The 14,987-nt window shown below is 42.7% G+C and overlaps 2 protein-coding genes and 1 non-coding gene across 9 annotated transcripts in view; 1 reads left to right on the forward strand and 2 right to left on the reverse strand.

The window, feature by feature from the left end:
- CCDC150 (coiled-coil domain containing 150) overlaps positions 1-7,137 on the forward strand; it is an 81,202-nt gene extending 74,065 nt beyond the window's left edge. Inside the window, exons 22-27 of one of the 2 annotated variants that reach the window (XM_045806376.2) lie at positions 2,871-3,065; positions 3,510-3,578; positions 3,682-3,843; positions 4,525-4,611; positions 6,423-6,542; positions 6,818-7,137. In XM_045806376.2, coding sequence (XP_045662332.2) covers positions 2,871-3,065; positions 3,510-3,578; positions 3,682-3,843; positions 4,525-4,611; positions 6,423-6,542; positions 6,818-6,934 — 750 coding nt within the window. In that variant the 3' untranslated portion in view covers positions 6,935-7,137. The remainder of the gene's footprint in view (positions 1-2,870; positions 3,066-3,509; positions 3,579-3,681; positions 3,844-4,524; positions 4,612-6,422; positions 6,543-6,817) is intronic. The other variant, XM_087862274.1, reaches the window with a different exon arrangement.
- GTF3C3 (general transcription factor IIIC subunit 3) overlaps positions 1-14,987 on the reverse strand; it is a 74,095-nt gene that overhangs the window by 2,559 nt on the left and 56,549 nt on the right. For 5 of the 6 annotated variants that reach the window (XM_087862261.1, XM_087862249.1, XM_087862252.1 and 2 more), the window contains 4 exons: positions 6,726-6,859; positions 6,435-6,646; positions 3,721-3,951; positions 1,782-3,439 (listed from right to left, as the gene is read on the reverse strand). The gene's annotated coding sequence lies outside the window, so the exon portion shown is untranslated. The remainder of the gene's footprint in view (positions 1-1,781; positions 3,440-3,720; positions 3,952-6,434; positions 6,647-6,725; positions 6,860-14,987) is intronic. The other variant, XM_087862262.1, reaches the window with a different exon arrangement.
- Positions 800-867, reverse strand: LOC123798347 (small nucleolar RNA SNORD56). The gene has a single exon (XR_006781264.1). It is a non-coding gene; the product is annotated as a small nucleolar RNA SNORD56 (small nucleolar RNA).

Below are 14,987 nucleotides of genomic sequence, written 5' to 3' on the forward strand. Positions count from 1 at the left end.
ATACCATTCAAAGGAGGGAAAAAGTCTCTAACGAGCATAAGAGACATAAACGTGCAGGCACAAACAGATCTTACAACTTTAGTTTTGAGACAGGTACAATAATGCAAAATTCACTAGTTTATAAAAGAACAGTTGAATCCAAATTGTGTTTTTGGCAAATGGAATAAAGTTAATGTTACCTGTTCGGGCTAAAGTTTTTAACTCCTATTTGTGAAGGACACTTTTAAGGGTTTTCCATGGGCCTACTTTTCAAAATATCCTTTCCTTTTTTTTTCCCCCTCCCAAGAATCGTCTTCATTCCTGGAGTAGACCAAGTAGAATTACTTATACCTCAAAAGTCACAGAAAAAGAATATAAGTTGCACCAAGGAGGATTTTGTTCCCTAAATCCAGATCTTTTATAATATCTGCAAGCCTTAGATGAATTAAGAGAGTTTTGGGGATTGGTAAAAAGAATGGGTGGCCTTTGAATTGTTCTGGAGCTGAATTTCTATTATTGTACACTTGATTTACAAGTACTGTTTTTAATTTCTCAAAGAATTGTGTTACAACCTTTAATGATATACAGACTGACCCACCCAGCCAACTACATCATCTTCGATTTGCTTCTTTGTATCAGGGAGATCTTCAACTAAGATGGAAATCAAAAGATCCTTATGTTTCAGATTTAGAGCTGTGTGTCTTTGGAATATTTTAGTAGATCCTTCCAATAGAGACTTTAGAATGGTTCTCTTTCTCTCTAGGTACATGGTTTCATTTAGCTAAGGGGAGAAGGACTTATTTTTTTTTTCCCCTCAGCTTCACTCAGACCCAAAGTATCAGCACTTTGGTGAATTGCTCTTGACAAAAATTACTGCCATCATAGCAGAGGGAAGAAAGGAACTTTTAAAAGTCGATCAGGCTCTGAATATAGCTGTCTTCTGACCACAGAGCTACTTTAAATCCTTCAGATATCTTGCCAGGTTTTAGCCAGGACAAACAGTAAAAATTCCTAGCAGTATTGAACAACCCCATGGATGCAAGAGAAGTCCCCAGAGAAGGCACAAAAGATAATCCCCGCCCAAGTTCCAGAGCCACTCCCAAAGATAACCAAGAGAATTGGCCCGGCTGGCCAAGTCAGTAGCTTCCTAGCCAACCATATTTTTAGATCCTCTAACCTGGTGGTTGCCTAGCCAAGTTCTCAGGACACAAAACCAGATAAACAAGAGGGCAGTAGCTAGTCCTAGGAGAAAAAGAATCAACAACAAACGGGTACCCGAAAGCAGATTCACAAGGCGCAATTCAAAGATCTGATTCTTACACCTATCTTTTGCCTGACAGTCTGAATTGGAAGGGACAACGTGAAATTTTACTTTTCCTCTCTCAACCAGACACCACAGATAGACATCTGAGAGAGCTGACTTTGGTGAGAATCGTCACCCTTTGCTAGATTCTGCTAGTTTTCCAGATCCTGTCTGTAGGCTCTGGGCAAGTGGAGGGTTTCCAGCAGGTCTCATTCTAGTCACCAGAAACCAGAGAGGGTGAAAAATAATTTTCCTTCTACCCTTTATAAGTGCTTGGCTTTGCTTCTCTAGAGTACCTCATACATGGATAAGCTTATTTAGGTCAAAAGTTCTCCATGGTAGCCCCTGTAATTCAAAATAATAAGCCTTAAAGTTTTATTCACCTGAGGCCTCACACTGGACCCACTCCAACTCTGGACCCAGTCCAGGAAAAGAAAGGCTCAAAGTTTGACAGCTGCTAACACAAACGCTGCAGAGCTAGGATCTAAGAGGGACTTACTGTGGCCTCCAGAGGCGTCGAGGAAACAGGAACTCGGTGGGTACTTATACCTGGTTGTTCGTTGCTCCTGGGGACCAGTGCTCTCCTTCCTTTTTCTCTTCTGATGCCAGAACTGTTAAATATTTAATATGCTTCAGTTTATCTTTTCAGAGTTTATTTGAACAAAGACTGATTCAAATTGTGCTTTACCCGATCTGGCAGAGCGCTCCAAGGAGCTGTACAAAATGAAGGCTTTTTCCAGGCAGAAGGCGGCAGGAACAAGCTGTACTAGGCAGTAACTTGGCCGGTTATTGCACAGTTTCTTACCGTCAGGGGATGACAGGATCAGGCAATTCCCGACGGACTCGTTTAAGAGTTCATTGCTGGGAATGCCAGAACTATAATTCAGTCTCGGTTGGTGATGTAGGGCTTAGCATAAGGAACTCCATTCAGGGCTAGTGTCGTTTTTAACAGTAATCTCTATGCCACTTTTCCACTAGACAAGTTTATTAAAATCTTTAAAAACTGAAAGCAGTATTATAAAAAAATCTATGCAATGGTAGTAACGGGCAAGTATTTATATAAATTACCTTCTAATTTTCAGTTCTCCAGACATGAAGTCACAAGCAACAGAAAAGAGGAGAAAAGCTTAAAAGCTGTGCAAGTGTGCCAGGCTCTCCCTTCTTTTTCTACTTATTTAACTAGGAATCCTAGGAGATAGGTCATTTGCATACTTTGCCATTGGTGAACCTGAGGCTTAGGAAAGTTAATTACTCAAAATTACTTGGCTGATAAGTGCTGCAGCGGAGATTTGAACTTAGGTTGGACTCCAAAGTCAGGCTCTTTAAAAGCAAATGATGAACATCTATTTACATTGTTCATCTATTCTAGAAGATTGTATTTAGTGTTAAAAATTATGAAAAACAAAAGATGAAAACCACTTTAGAGTTTTGCTCCACAGTTCTTAACGAGACATTATTATTGCCTCGCTTACCCTCCTCTTTAAAAGAAAGGTCCGAAGAGAACTAAATACGGGGACAGTACTAATCATAAGCTTCTTTTACTGAATGGAAGGTTAAAATGATCGAATTTTCCCCTTGTGTTCCACAGCTGAGGAAAGCCCTTGACGAAGCCAACTTCAGATCAGTGGAGGTAACCCGGACCAACCGAGAGCTGCGGCAGAAACTGACAGAGCTGGAGAAGATCCTGAACAGTAGCAAGGAGAAAATAAAGAATCAAAAGGCCCAAATTAAGCTCCACTTGTCGGCTAAGGCGAATAATACTCAGAATGTAGAGAGGATGAAGGTTGTATGAGAAACGCTAAGTCTCCCCTCACTTCCTTAGTATCTGATGAGGATCAGGCAGGTGGTGGGGTTCAGTGAAGATGGTTCCAGAGTCCTAACAGCGCCTGTGTTCTCTGGGAGTTACAGCTACACCTGGGCCGTGGGCACATTGCCCGGAGGGGGAGGGAGATGGTTACTATCTCTTTTTCCAGCAGAGATACCGCTGTGTAGAGGTGTGGTTTCTCATTAGCTGCCATGTCACCTTCTGGCTCCCCATCTACTTCTTTCACAGTGATTCCACAGGATTTGCTCTTTCAGGGTCAGTGGGCCAGACGGGATGGAGGGCCCGGCAGGAGCTGAGAATTGTGGGTCTCATATGGGATTCTTTCTGTCATCCTATAGGCAAAAAGAGCAAGCCAGTTTTTCCACTGATCATCTTTCTATGTTATTTCCACATTACTTTCAGCAAATAGAAACAGATTTGAGGCAAATGGAGCTAATTAAGGATCAATATCAGAAAAAAAATTATGAACAGGTAGATGATTTTCACAAACTCCATGTTCACTATGTGAATGCATAAAATCTCAGAGGCGGACAGCTTCACCAACTGCTTCCCTCTTTGTGCCCCCCCCCCCCAGTCACTGAGTATCCAGAAGTTCGTATCTGAAATGACTAACCTACAGAAGGAGATGCAGCTGTTGGCCAAGAGCCAGTATGAGACATCAGCGCGGAACAAACAGCAAGAGCTGCGACTCGAGGCGGAGCGGAAAGTAAGGCAGGAACTGGAGAGCCGGTGCCAGGTGAGAGGCTTCCACGGGGTCTTCTCAGAGAAGAGCAGTGAATGGTGTGTACCGAAACCCAGCATCAGAGCACCTAGATTTTCTGGATTCTGTAGAAGAAACATAAACCTGCAAGAGGAAGAAGTCTGTAGCTTTGAATATGGCACATATTCTCAATTTTCAATGTATAAAATATTCATTCTTAACAGCTGAAGCTCCCATATGCAAAATACTGGTTCCTAGACTTCTGACTTGAATTTCATAGTCTTTCAGGAACTTCATACCCTTTGGTTCTTTCCTGAAGCTCAGATACACCTGCCGCTGTGATAGGACTCATAGCTACACCCTGCCTTCTGAAAAGCATAACATTCTATCACTGAGAAGGGACTTCCAGAGATCATCAAGCTCTCGCCTTTCAGCAGACGTTGTCTCCTGTGAAAAAGTATTCCTTCAGTTCTGGAAAGAGATGTTAATCACTTCTTCCTCAGGAGAATACATAAAATCAAAATCTGTGATCAATGCATTATGTATATACCACTGAGAGGAACAGTTTTTATCTTGTATTTTGGTAGCACCTGAAGTTAGAAAGTATAATCCCGTCATACTTTCATAATTCGGCTGCCCATTTATTACGATATGGAAGCTTTTTGTTCCATATGGTACATTGGGAATTTGTAAAAAACCTTTCTGTCACATTTTCAGGAATTGGAAGAAACTATCAGACACCTAAAGAAATGTAAAGAAGCAACAGAGCATAAACTGAAAGAAGCCAGTGTGGAATCAGAACAGGTAAGCCATGGACATAAAGACTTAGACAAGTCCAGGTAAAATCCTTCCTTAACATAGTTGTTAGTTAAGTTACTGGTTCTTGCCTGTTACACTCCTATGTCTTATGTCTACTCTGAAGAATAATTTTAAGATTGACATTCTGCGTCCTGATAAGAGAATGCTGAAATACTACTGACTAAACCAAGTCCAAGTCTCTACCCCTAAATATAAGAAGGGAAGACCAGCATGTGTGTAGATTTTAATGCATTACTGCTTGACATCACTAATAAAAATGGAAGCTCTCTGTTCAGTCAATAACTAGAAATGTAAACTAGGCCCTATTTTTTAGTTTTGTTTTTTTTAAGTAATCTCTCCACCCAACATGGGGCTCAAACTCACAACCCTGAGATTAAGACTTGCTTGCTTTTCTGACTGACCCAGCCAGGCACCCCTCAAAGGCTCTTTTAATTTGTGACTTTGCTTTCTCTAATCTTAAATAGATCTTTTTGAAGGTATTTAAAATCAAACATTTCTTAGAGCTAGAAAGGATCTTTGAAATCATTGTCTGACACAACCACTCATTTTCCAGATAAGAAAACAGATTCTTAAGGTATCATGGTGACGATTTCATCCGTTGGTCATGATTTGTCCTTTTTATAGCCATTAAATGACAGGACAATAGGACTATCAGAATGGTATATTAAAAGGAAAATGGACTCTGACACACATGAGTTTGAATGCCAGCTGAGACACTTGCTGTGCCCTTGAGGAAGTTACATTTACTTTAACTCATCAGTTACCACATCTAGAAAAGTCAGGATAGTAAGACTTACTCTGAGTCATCTAACAGCATGACAGAATAGTAAGTTTCAGTAAGTAGCACCTTCCTTCTCATCCACCATACAAGAGGGGACCTGATGTACAGGGCCATTTCAAGCATCTTTCCCTTCACCCCTGGTAAAGAGTGCTGGAGAAAGGTGGGGTTGGGTTTGGGGAGGGGGGTGTGAGAATATCCCTGGGATTAGGATATACAAACAGCCCTGGAACGTACTTGAGCTTTGTAGCTTTCCACAAACGAGAATGCTGTCCATGAAACAAATAACCACATGGGGAAAACAGTCATTTTACTTTTTATTCTAGAGGATATGTTCTGGAGCTATTTTGAAGCAACCTTTATATAACCTAAAAACCTGTCAGCTTTGCCTTAAAATACTGAAGTATCCCACACATACACAAGTGCCAGGCACGTATAGGCACTTAGTAAAAACTTGTCAAATAAACAAATACTGATTCCAGATCATCTTCAAAGGCAGACTACTAGAAGTCTAACAAAGGTAATTTGGAAGTTTGTGCTTAGGAGCTATAGTCTAAAATATTTTGATGATAAAGGAAATAAAGAGAATGCAATGTACACTAAGCTAGTCCAGTCTTATACTAATTCAGTTACTTTCATAAAGCCCAAAAGAAAGATCTAGTGTGGGGACTCTGGAGACTATTTAGTCTTAACAGAACTCAAAAATTCAAACTATGGTTTGAACTACCATAGTTCGCAGTGCCATCTTGTCCTTTTCATTCTAATTTTCCTCCTGGGTCCTCTTACTTTCTGATCACATCCAGGAAATACTAATAAATGCATGAAAGCAGCAGGCGTTCAGCTCTGCATTCACAAATCACTCCCATCTGTAGGACGTATGTTATGCAAATAGGTTGCAAGGACCTTGCATTCAGAATTTGGGTCTTTAAACATCTGGGTAAAAAGGTCTCTGGAACTAATACACAAAAAACATAACTTTCTTTGTTGTGATTTTAACTGATAACTCTTACATGTTCAGATAACAGCTAACCTGGAAGAAGCTCATCGCTGGTTTAAGTGCAGGTTTGATGGCCTCCAACTTGAGCTGACGAAAAACCGGCTGCAGAGGCTTCCCCGAGAAGATAGGTGGCTGGAAGAGGTAGGGGGTTTAGACAGGGCTGCCTTCTGCCTCTCAGACTTCTCATTGCAGAATTTCTCTCTTCATCCAGCTGCTCTCCCCACTAATCTTTAGATTTCTTTAAACTGCCAGGAAAACAAATGAACTAAATTTCTTCCTTAAAAGTTGCACGTCTCCCAGTCCGTCTAGAGTAAAACCACTCACCTGGAGGAATAGATAATATTCATAAAGACAAAATGGGTCCTCAGCTCTGCAGGTAGTTTTGAACAGTGTTAGGTCTGTTTTCTTTCCAACAGGACCAAGGTAACAGGCACGATGTGGCATTCAGCCAGTCTGCTCTACATCGATGGGAGAATAAACAGAATCTTAAACTTGTGCCCAAGAAGTGTCATTCTGAACTAGAGAGAAAGTGAGGTCCTTGACAGAGGCGCGTCTTCGTTCAGAGCTGCACCGCCGTGATTGCCTGAGCCCCGCAACCAGCGCTGGCCTTTTCCACAGTCATCAGAACATGAAGTCTTTGATGGGGGCTGAAGGTTTTGGACTTGAGTTTATCGTTTTATGAACTTACTGATATCGGTACAGAACCACCCCCATCTTTTTTGTCCTTTTCCCCATTTTCCACCCAATAAATTTATATTAATTTATTGTATGATAGGAGATGCTGTTGCATAATGCTTGGCTATTTTTCTAAGTACATTTTATCAAAAAGCACTGAGGTACTAGATGATAGGGCAACCAAATGATAGACTAGGGCATTTCACTGAAACAAAATATCCTAACATCTAGTAGATAATCCCTGGAACTGGAATCACCTGGAAAATGGTGGAACTTTTCTACATACAAACATATACCCTTTTATGCTAGATAGTTACCAGCACATCTTTAGTAAGAGGATATCTCTCTTCTGTATTTTATTAAGTTCTACCCCCAGTGTGGAGCGTGAACTCACCACCCCGAGGTCAAGAGTCACACGCTCTACCAACTGAGCCAGCCAGGCACCCCTGTATCTATTTTTATATAAGAGATTGTATTTACAGCTTCCTTGGACAAGCAAATTATTCTGTATAGCAGTCTGCTCTGCTCCAGGAAACTATGCCTGAGCAATGTAGCTCTTCCTTACTATAGTAAGCAATAAATCCCCATTTTGTATTTCAGATACTGGGTGGTAGATTATATACATTAAGTCGGGGTTACCGTAATACCTAGCTTAATTGATGCTCAAGCCATGGCAGCTACTGATACTATCAGGACCTAAATCAAGTGAGCAATTGTGAAATTGGAGAGAATGCCAAAAATAAGACGCTCAGAGGTTGAAGAGCCCACCACTGCCATAAAAAAGACAAAGCTGAGTTTAACGCTCAGGCTGGTAAGGGAGAGCGGTGTTGGTCAGACAGAGTCCTGCCTGAGCAGAGCAGACTGCTGACCCTATATGGGGTTTGGGGGAGGCATGGAGTTCAAGGATTTCAAGCTTTCAGAGGCTTATAAGGCTTGATGCCATCTGTAGAAGTGTAGTTAATGGGGGTGAGACTGTTCAGTGGCATTCAAACAAGTTTATTGGAGTGCGTCCATTCCTGTTGTTGGACTTCAGAGGTGAGGGCTCACTGATTGGCAGGCCAGGAAAAGCCGCCTCAAGGTGTCTAACTTCCACAGAATCTATCCCTGTGGACTCTTCATAAGATATAGTCAGTTGAGGGGACCAGGGAGTCAATCTTGAAATAGTCTAACCAAGAGCCCCACAGAACAGTTGACCTTAGTCCTGAATTCTTTGTAGGAAAAAAGATCCCAGTTTACTGTACAGGAGAGATGATCAACCTTAATGGGTTTAAATCCACCCTTCCTGAGCGTTGTCATGACCTTGACTGTTACTGGCCAAGAATCTGTTTATCTCCCTCATCCGGAGCAAAGACATTTTTCTTCACTTGTGTATATTGTCCTTAAAGAGTATCATTATTGATAAAGTCAGTGTAACGTAACTTTTTATCATTTTTTAGGTTGGCTATACTAAACAATAGCTTGGGAGAAGTGAATTCTAGAGTTAGGCCGGTGATCATTTCTAGTAAAGCTTATAGTTAGCCTATTTAGAGTGCTACATTTGCGGAAGTGTTTCTATAGTACCTTTGTAAGTGTCTGTTGTAGACACTAGCTTCCACGGTGGGCCTCTACATCCATCGGAAACAACCAAAAAACAAACAAAAAGTCCAACGGTGTTTAAGACGCCAGATATCACGTGACAAGGAAAAATGATCCCTGAGAGAGAGGGACCAAATGAGGTGAACCCTGCTATTGCCCCCAGCTTTGAGCCTTCAGAGCGTTCATGCTGCATGGCCAGGAGGGCAAATCAAGGTGGGCGCCCTGAGTTAAGGAGCTGGAGCCCAGGGAGACAAGGACGACTGGAGTCCAGGACCCAGGCCCAGAGAGGAGAGAGCTGCACGGAGGGAGAACTTCAGAGAGGTCCTGAAGTTCCTCTGAGGATTCAGCTGGGTACTGGTCAGCACATGCACGGGAAGAAGCCCCCCAAAGTGGAGAAAGAATCATCCAAAAGGGTCCAAGTTTAGAGCTCCACACACAGTACCAGTTCGCACCAGCCAGAATCAGAAACCTCATAATTTACAGGACACTGTAAAAGAGTATCAGTCTCAGATGTATAGACTAGTTAACCCTACAGTGAGCACTGCTCTGCTCCTAACGAATCGTAAAAGGGCAAGACCCCAAATGACCCATTTCCAAGTAACTGCATTCCAAAACAGAGCGCAGGAATATTTAGAGGAATACAAAAATATATGGCACCCATCAAGGTTAAAAAAAAAAAATCACAATTTGTGGTATTCAAAATTATCAGGTATATGAAGAAGCAAATTTGACCCAGAACTAACATAGATGTTAGGAGTGACAGAGACATTAAAACAGTTACTGTAGCTATATGTTCAAAGAATATTATAACAATGGATAATAGGAAAAGGAAATTGAAAATAATAAGTAGTAGAAAAATGATGGGTGGTTTGCTTTAGCAATAGACTTACCCATGTGGTAACATCAGACTTAAAGGGGATTCTAATACAAGATCTGAAGATGTTTTGACTTTTTTGACAACTATAGTGCTGAAGCAAGGAGACTAAGCTGTGGCTACTGAATTAAGGGATAGGCAATGGTATTATGTCTGCTGTTTTAACACCCACCCACCTTTTCCTGTTAGTACAAAAAGATTTATGAAAATCTAGGAAGAATCAATCTGGATTCTGATCAGTGATCCCAAAGTATCAGATATGGTTGAGACTTAGGAAAGGACTCAAAATTGCTGTAAATTCTCATTTTTTAGAGTGGTTTTAGTAAACCAAAGCAAATAATCATTTCCTCTCAAACTTCTATAATTACTACACATTTTCAAATTCATCTTTTATTACCATCTTTTGTCATAAAGTCATTTTTATATTAAGACAAAACCGCTCTCGGGGTACCTGGGTGGCTCAGTCACTAAGCGTCTGCCTTCGGCTCAGGGCATGATCCCAGAGTCCTGGGATCGAGCCCCACATAAGGCTCCTCTGCTGGGAGCCTGCTTTTTCCTCTCCCACTCCCCCTGCTTGTGTTCCCTCTCTCGCTGGCTGTCTCTCTGTCAAATAAATAAATAAAATCTTTTTTAAATTTTTAAAAAAAGACAAAACCACTCACACTGTAAGTCATTTGGCTTTTCTTTTAGGCAACTTTTTTGTTGGGGGGGGGGGGCAAGGGCAGAGAGAGAAGGAGAGGAAAATCTTAAGCAGGCTCCACGCCCAGTGCAGGGCCCTACATGTGGCTCAATGTCACAACCCTGAGATCATGACTTGATCTGAAATCAAGAGTCAGATGCTTAACCAACTGAGCCACCCAGGCACCCTGCTCTTTAGACTTTAAGATTTCGGCCTGAAGGATCTGATGTTCCAGAGTTAGTAGGATGAGTTAACTAACACTTGTATCAAGTGCTGTTCTATTTCACTTGGGAGTTTAGAGGAAAGACAGAATTGCGGGCTCATCTCCCCGAGTGGCATCATTAGATTTCAGATGGTTGTCCTTCGGCTTCTATTAGCCCAATGACGTTTTTGCTTGCAGTTTCACCCAGTCTCTTTACTGACAGGCTTCCAGTTCTTAACAGAAGATCTTTTGGCCTCGTTTTTATCTCAGGGGTCAGTTGTTTTATACACAGCCAGAGCTCATTTACACGTCTAAGACTCTACTGGTTTTCTAAAATAGTTTCACATTTTAATGTTTTGTCTTATAAAATTCCCTAGTTTAGATTTGAGTCCATTAACAAAAAGGAGACAAGGCTCTTGCTTTGGCTATTGGGTCTACCTCAGGACACTATTTGTAAGAAGAGCAAAATATCTGGGGCGCCTGGGTAGCGCAGTTGTTAAGCATCTGCCTTCGGCTCAGGGCGTGATCCCAGCGTTCTGGGATCGAGCCCCACATCGGGCTCCTCTGCTATGAGCCTGCTTCTTCCTCTCCCACTCCCCCTGCTTGTGTTCCCTCTCTCGCTGGCTGTCTCTATCTCTGTCAAATAAATAAATAAAATCTAAAAAAAAAAAAAAAAGAGCAAAATATCTAAGAAATGTCACTACTATGGTATTTGGCATCTCCTCAAGGGCATTTACTCTGGGCTCTCATCTCCGATCAGTCTCATATCATTGAGCAAGAGGACTTCAGGTTCACACGGCTCTACATCATCACAGGTTCTCCACCCTGGACTTTAGGCAATAGGGACTCGAAACCAGCTGCTACTACGAGCCATTATGTAAGTGGTCAGAAACAATGTACAAAACATAGAAGACTAGAAGAGACTGGAATATTTTCTGCTTACTAACCCCAGCAGAGATTTCATAAAGCTCTAATAAATCCAGGATTGAGTCTCACTGGATGGGCTGATGACATGCCGACCCTCAATCAATCACTGTAATGTCAAAGACAGATTATGTACTAATTGGCTAGGTCTAGAGGCGAGATGTATCCATCTGAAACAGAACAGTTCCCAAAAGGAAATCTCTGATGTTTCTAGAAGAAAGGGGAAATGGGGGTATCAGATCAAAACCACAGATGTCTATCAAAAGACTATAAGCAGAGAAATACACCAGTGTGGTCACAACTGAACTTCATTAACGCAGCCCCAGAGCTCTGAGTAGGTGCTAGGTTCCCTTCATATTGACTCTCCGTTTCCTCCAAAGCATTTATAGGAGACAGCCACAGACTATAAAGTTCTCCCTGAGCTTTTAAAACTGCATGTTTAATAACTTATAGAGACTTTGAGGCAGCTGCTTAGCTACCTATCTCCTCCTATTTCCTTCACAAGCAATAGGAAACAAAAAAGGAAAAGTGAATTCTACATAAAACCACACTTAGTATAACTTGCGGACAATCTTTAAATTTCAGTCTCAAATCTTTAAGTAAGAAAAATCACCAAATCCTAATGTGTGCGCTTTCCCACTTCTGCCCCACCTTGCTACAAGTTTTGGAGCAGACAAAGGCAGATCCAGGTAGAGAAAGGAAGCTAGTGAAGAGGTTTAAGGTGGATCTGACACCGCCGCCACAAGGACTAAATGCCCCTGAACCTGGGAGTACTGAAAAAAGTGTCCAGGCAGATCAGAGTATGAACTACAGGAAAGGAATTTCCAAGTACACAGGATTTAAAGGCACGATTTAAAGTGGCACTCTGCAAAATGCATGTCTGCCAGAGGAGGAGAAAAAAGGGAGAGGCCCCCACTGGAAACTGGACTGTTAAGGGAAAAGGAAAATGAAGTTTTAGGGTCAGTAAAAAAAAGAGAGAGAGAAACAAAAAATTGAAGAACTCTCAACCCCACAACACAAAAACTTCTCCACCAATACAAGGAACATCCTGAAAAGCACTGGACTTTGCTCTATGGCCAAATGAGGGCTCGATATTATTAGAAATACTGCAACACAACCCAATCCCAGAGGAAAGTTAAGACCTTAAGAGTCCTGCACAAACTCAGGAATGCAATTCCCTCCATCTCAATGGAGGAAGATTGCCTCCAGTAAAAAACCCTCAGGAAGGAGAAGAAACTTCAAAGTGAACAATCCAACTGGACAGCTATATGCAAAAGAATGAAACTTGACCACTCTCTCACACCATGCACAAAGATAAACTCCAAATGGATGAAAGACCTCGATGTGAGACAGGAATCCATCGAAATTCTAGAGGAGAGCATAGGCAGCAACCTCTACGACATCGGCCACAGCAACTTTTTTCATGACACATCTCCAAAGGCAAGAGAAATGAAAAAATGAAGTTGTGGGACTTCATCAAGATGTAAAGCTTCTGCACAGCCAAGGAAACAGTCAACAAAACTAAGAGGCAAGACGCAGCGCCAGAGCAGAGAGCACCGGGCGAGCAGCTTTTGCCAGGAAAAAGCTGCGGATCCAACAGGCCCCACCCAGCACCTCCACAGGCAGCAAGGAAAGCAGGGGAGCTCAAGGGACTTACAGATGAAAATAGCCTAGGAGGGGGAGAAAAGATGGAAAAGAAGTAGGGGACCCCTTTTTCAGCCAGTCCCCCGAGTCGAGCTGGATAGGTACCAGACGAGCCTGAACATCCACGGAACGAGCCTGAGACGCAGGAAGATACATCTGGATCTCTACAAATGAACATCTCCAGCACTGAGTATTGAGGTACGAAGCGGGGAGCCATGAAACTGTGCACAGATATCGGAAGATAAATGGAAGGGGGAGGGAGCCGCCAAGTTCGGGCGCTGGGAAGCGGCAGCCACCTGCACGGGGGACAGGCGGGGCTCGCAGATGGCACCCACGAGAGAGCGGACTGAGACCAGTGAGCCAGGAGCGTGCGCCACCAGACTGACAACTGGAGCTCTGGAGCACACAGTCGAACTAGACTGAAACCAGGAGCTCGGGAGAGTGGGTGGGAACCAGGGGCGGCTGGCGGTGTTAGAAGCACAAAGGACAGAGATGTGCCGGCCCTGGGAGCAAGGACTGGGAGAACGGCTGTGGGGCGCACATCCCGGGACGCTGCGGGGTTTTTAGCAGCACCAACAGTAACAGAGTTAGAGTGGCCAAGAGAGCTCAGTGGAGAGCGGACTGCAATCTCTCTGAGACAGAGGCTAGGATACGGCCATTGCTGCTCTGACTCTCAGAAGAGGCACAGCAAACCGCCAGGGAAAGCCGCCAGAGAACAAAAGCCTGGAAATATCAGCTCACATTGTGCCCATCCCCATCCCCCCCAAGAGGGGACAGGGGGGCTCTACCCAAACAGGGTTGCCTGAGTATCAGTGCGGCAGGCCCCTCCCCCAGAAGGCAGGATGAAAAATCAAGAAGCCCACATGCCTAAGGTCCCTCTAAAACAGGAGCACACTGCCTGAGTCCTGGTCAATAATTTGGGCTCTGGACAACCCCGAAACCTCTCCTCATCAGAATGAGAAGGAGAAATCCCCCCCAGCAAAGAAAAGATAATGAGTCTGTGGCTTCAGCAACAGAACTGATGGATATGGATATAACCAAATTGTCAGAAATGGAGTTCAGAGTAACAATGGTCAAGATGATGTATAGGCTTGAAAAAAAATATTAACAAAAATATTAACAAGAATATAGAATCTCTAAGGGTGGAAATGAGAGTGAATCTGGCAGAAATTAAAAATGCTATGAATCAACTACAGTCAAAACTAGATGCTCTGACGGCCAGGGTAAATGAGGCAGAAGGTCGAATTAGTGAATTGGAGGATGGGATGGTAGAAGAGAAAGTTAAAACAGAAACTTGGCTCAAAAAAATCCAATCTCAAGAATGTAGATTATGGGAGATTATTGACTCAATGAAACGTTCCAATGTCAGATTCATCGGCATCCCCAAGGGGGTGGAGAGAGAGAGAGGTTTAAAAGAGATATTTGAACAAATTGTAGCTGAGAACTTCCCTAATCTGGCAAAGGAAACAAGCCTTCGTGTCCAAGAGGCAGAGAGGACCCCTCCCAAGGTGAATGACAACAGACCTACAACACGTCACATCATAGTGCAATTCACAAATATTAGATCCAAGGATACAGTATTGAAAGTAGCCAGGGGGAAGAAAATCCTTACGTACAGAGGGAAAAATATCAGAATAATGTCAGACCTGTCTACAGAGACCTGGCAGACTAGGAAGGGTAGGCAGGGTATTTTCAAAGCTCTGAGAAGAACATGCAGCCAAGGATCCTTTATCCAGCAAGACTGTCATTCACAATTGATGGAGAGATAATTCCAGGATCGCCAGACACTGACCAAATTCGTTACCATGAAACCAGCCCTACAAGAGATATTGGGGGGGTGGGGTTCTATAAAAGTAAAAAGGCCCCAAGAGTGATAGAGAACAGAAATTTACAATCTATACAAACAAAGACTTCACAGGCCACATGACATCATTAAAATGATCTCTCTAAATAATCACTCTCAATATGAATGGCCTAAATGCTCCCATAAAACACCACAGGGTTGCAGATAAA

Source organism: Ursus americanus, chromosome 1 (assembly GCF_024610735.1).
Source record: "Ursus americanus isolate L20-20 chromosome 1, mUrsAme1.1.p, whole genome shotgun sequence".
Taxonomy (NCBI): Eukaryota; Metazoa; Chordata; class Mammalia; order Carnivora; family Ursidae; genus Ursus; species Ursus americanus.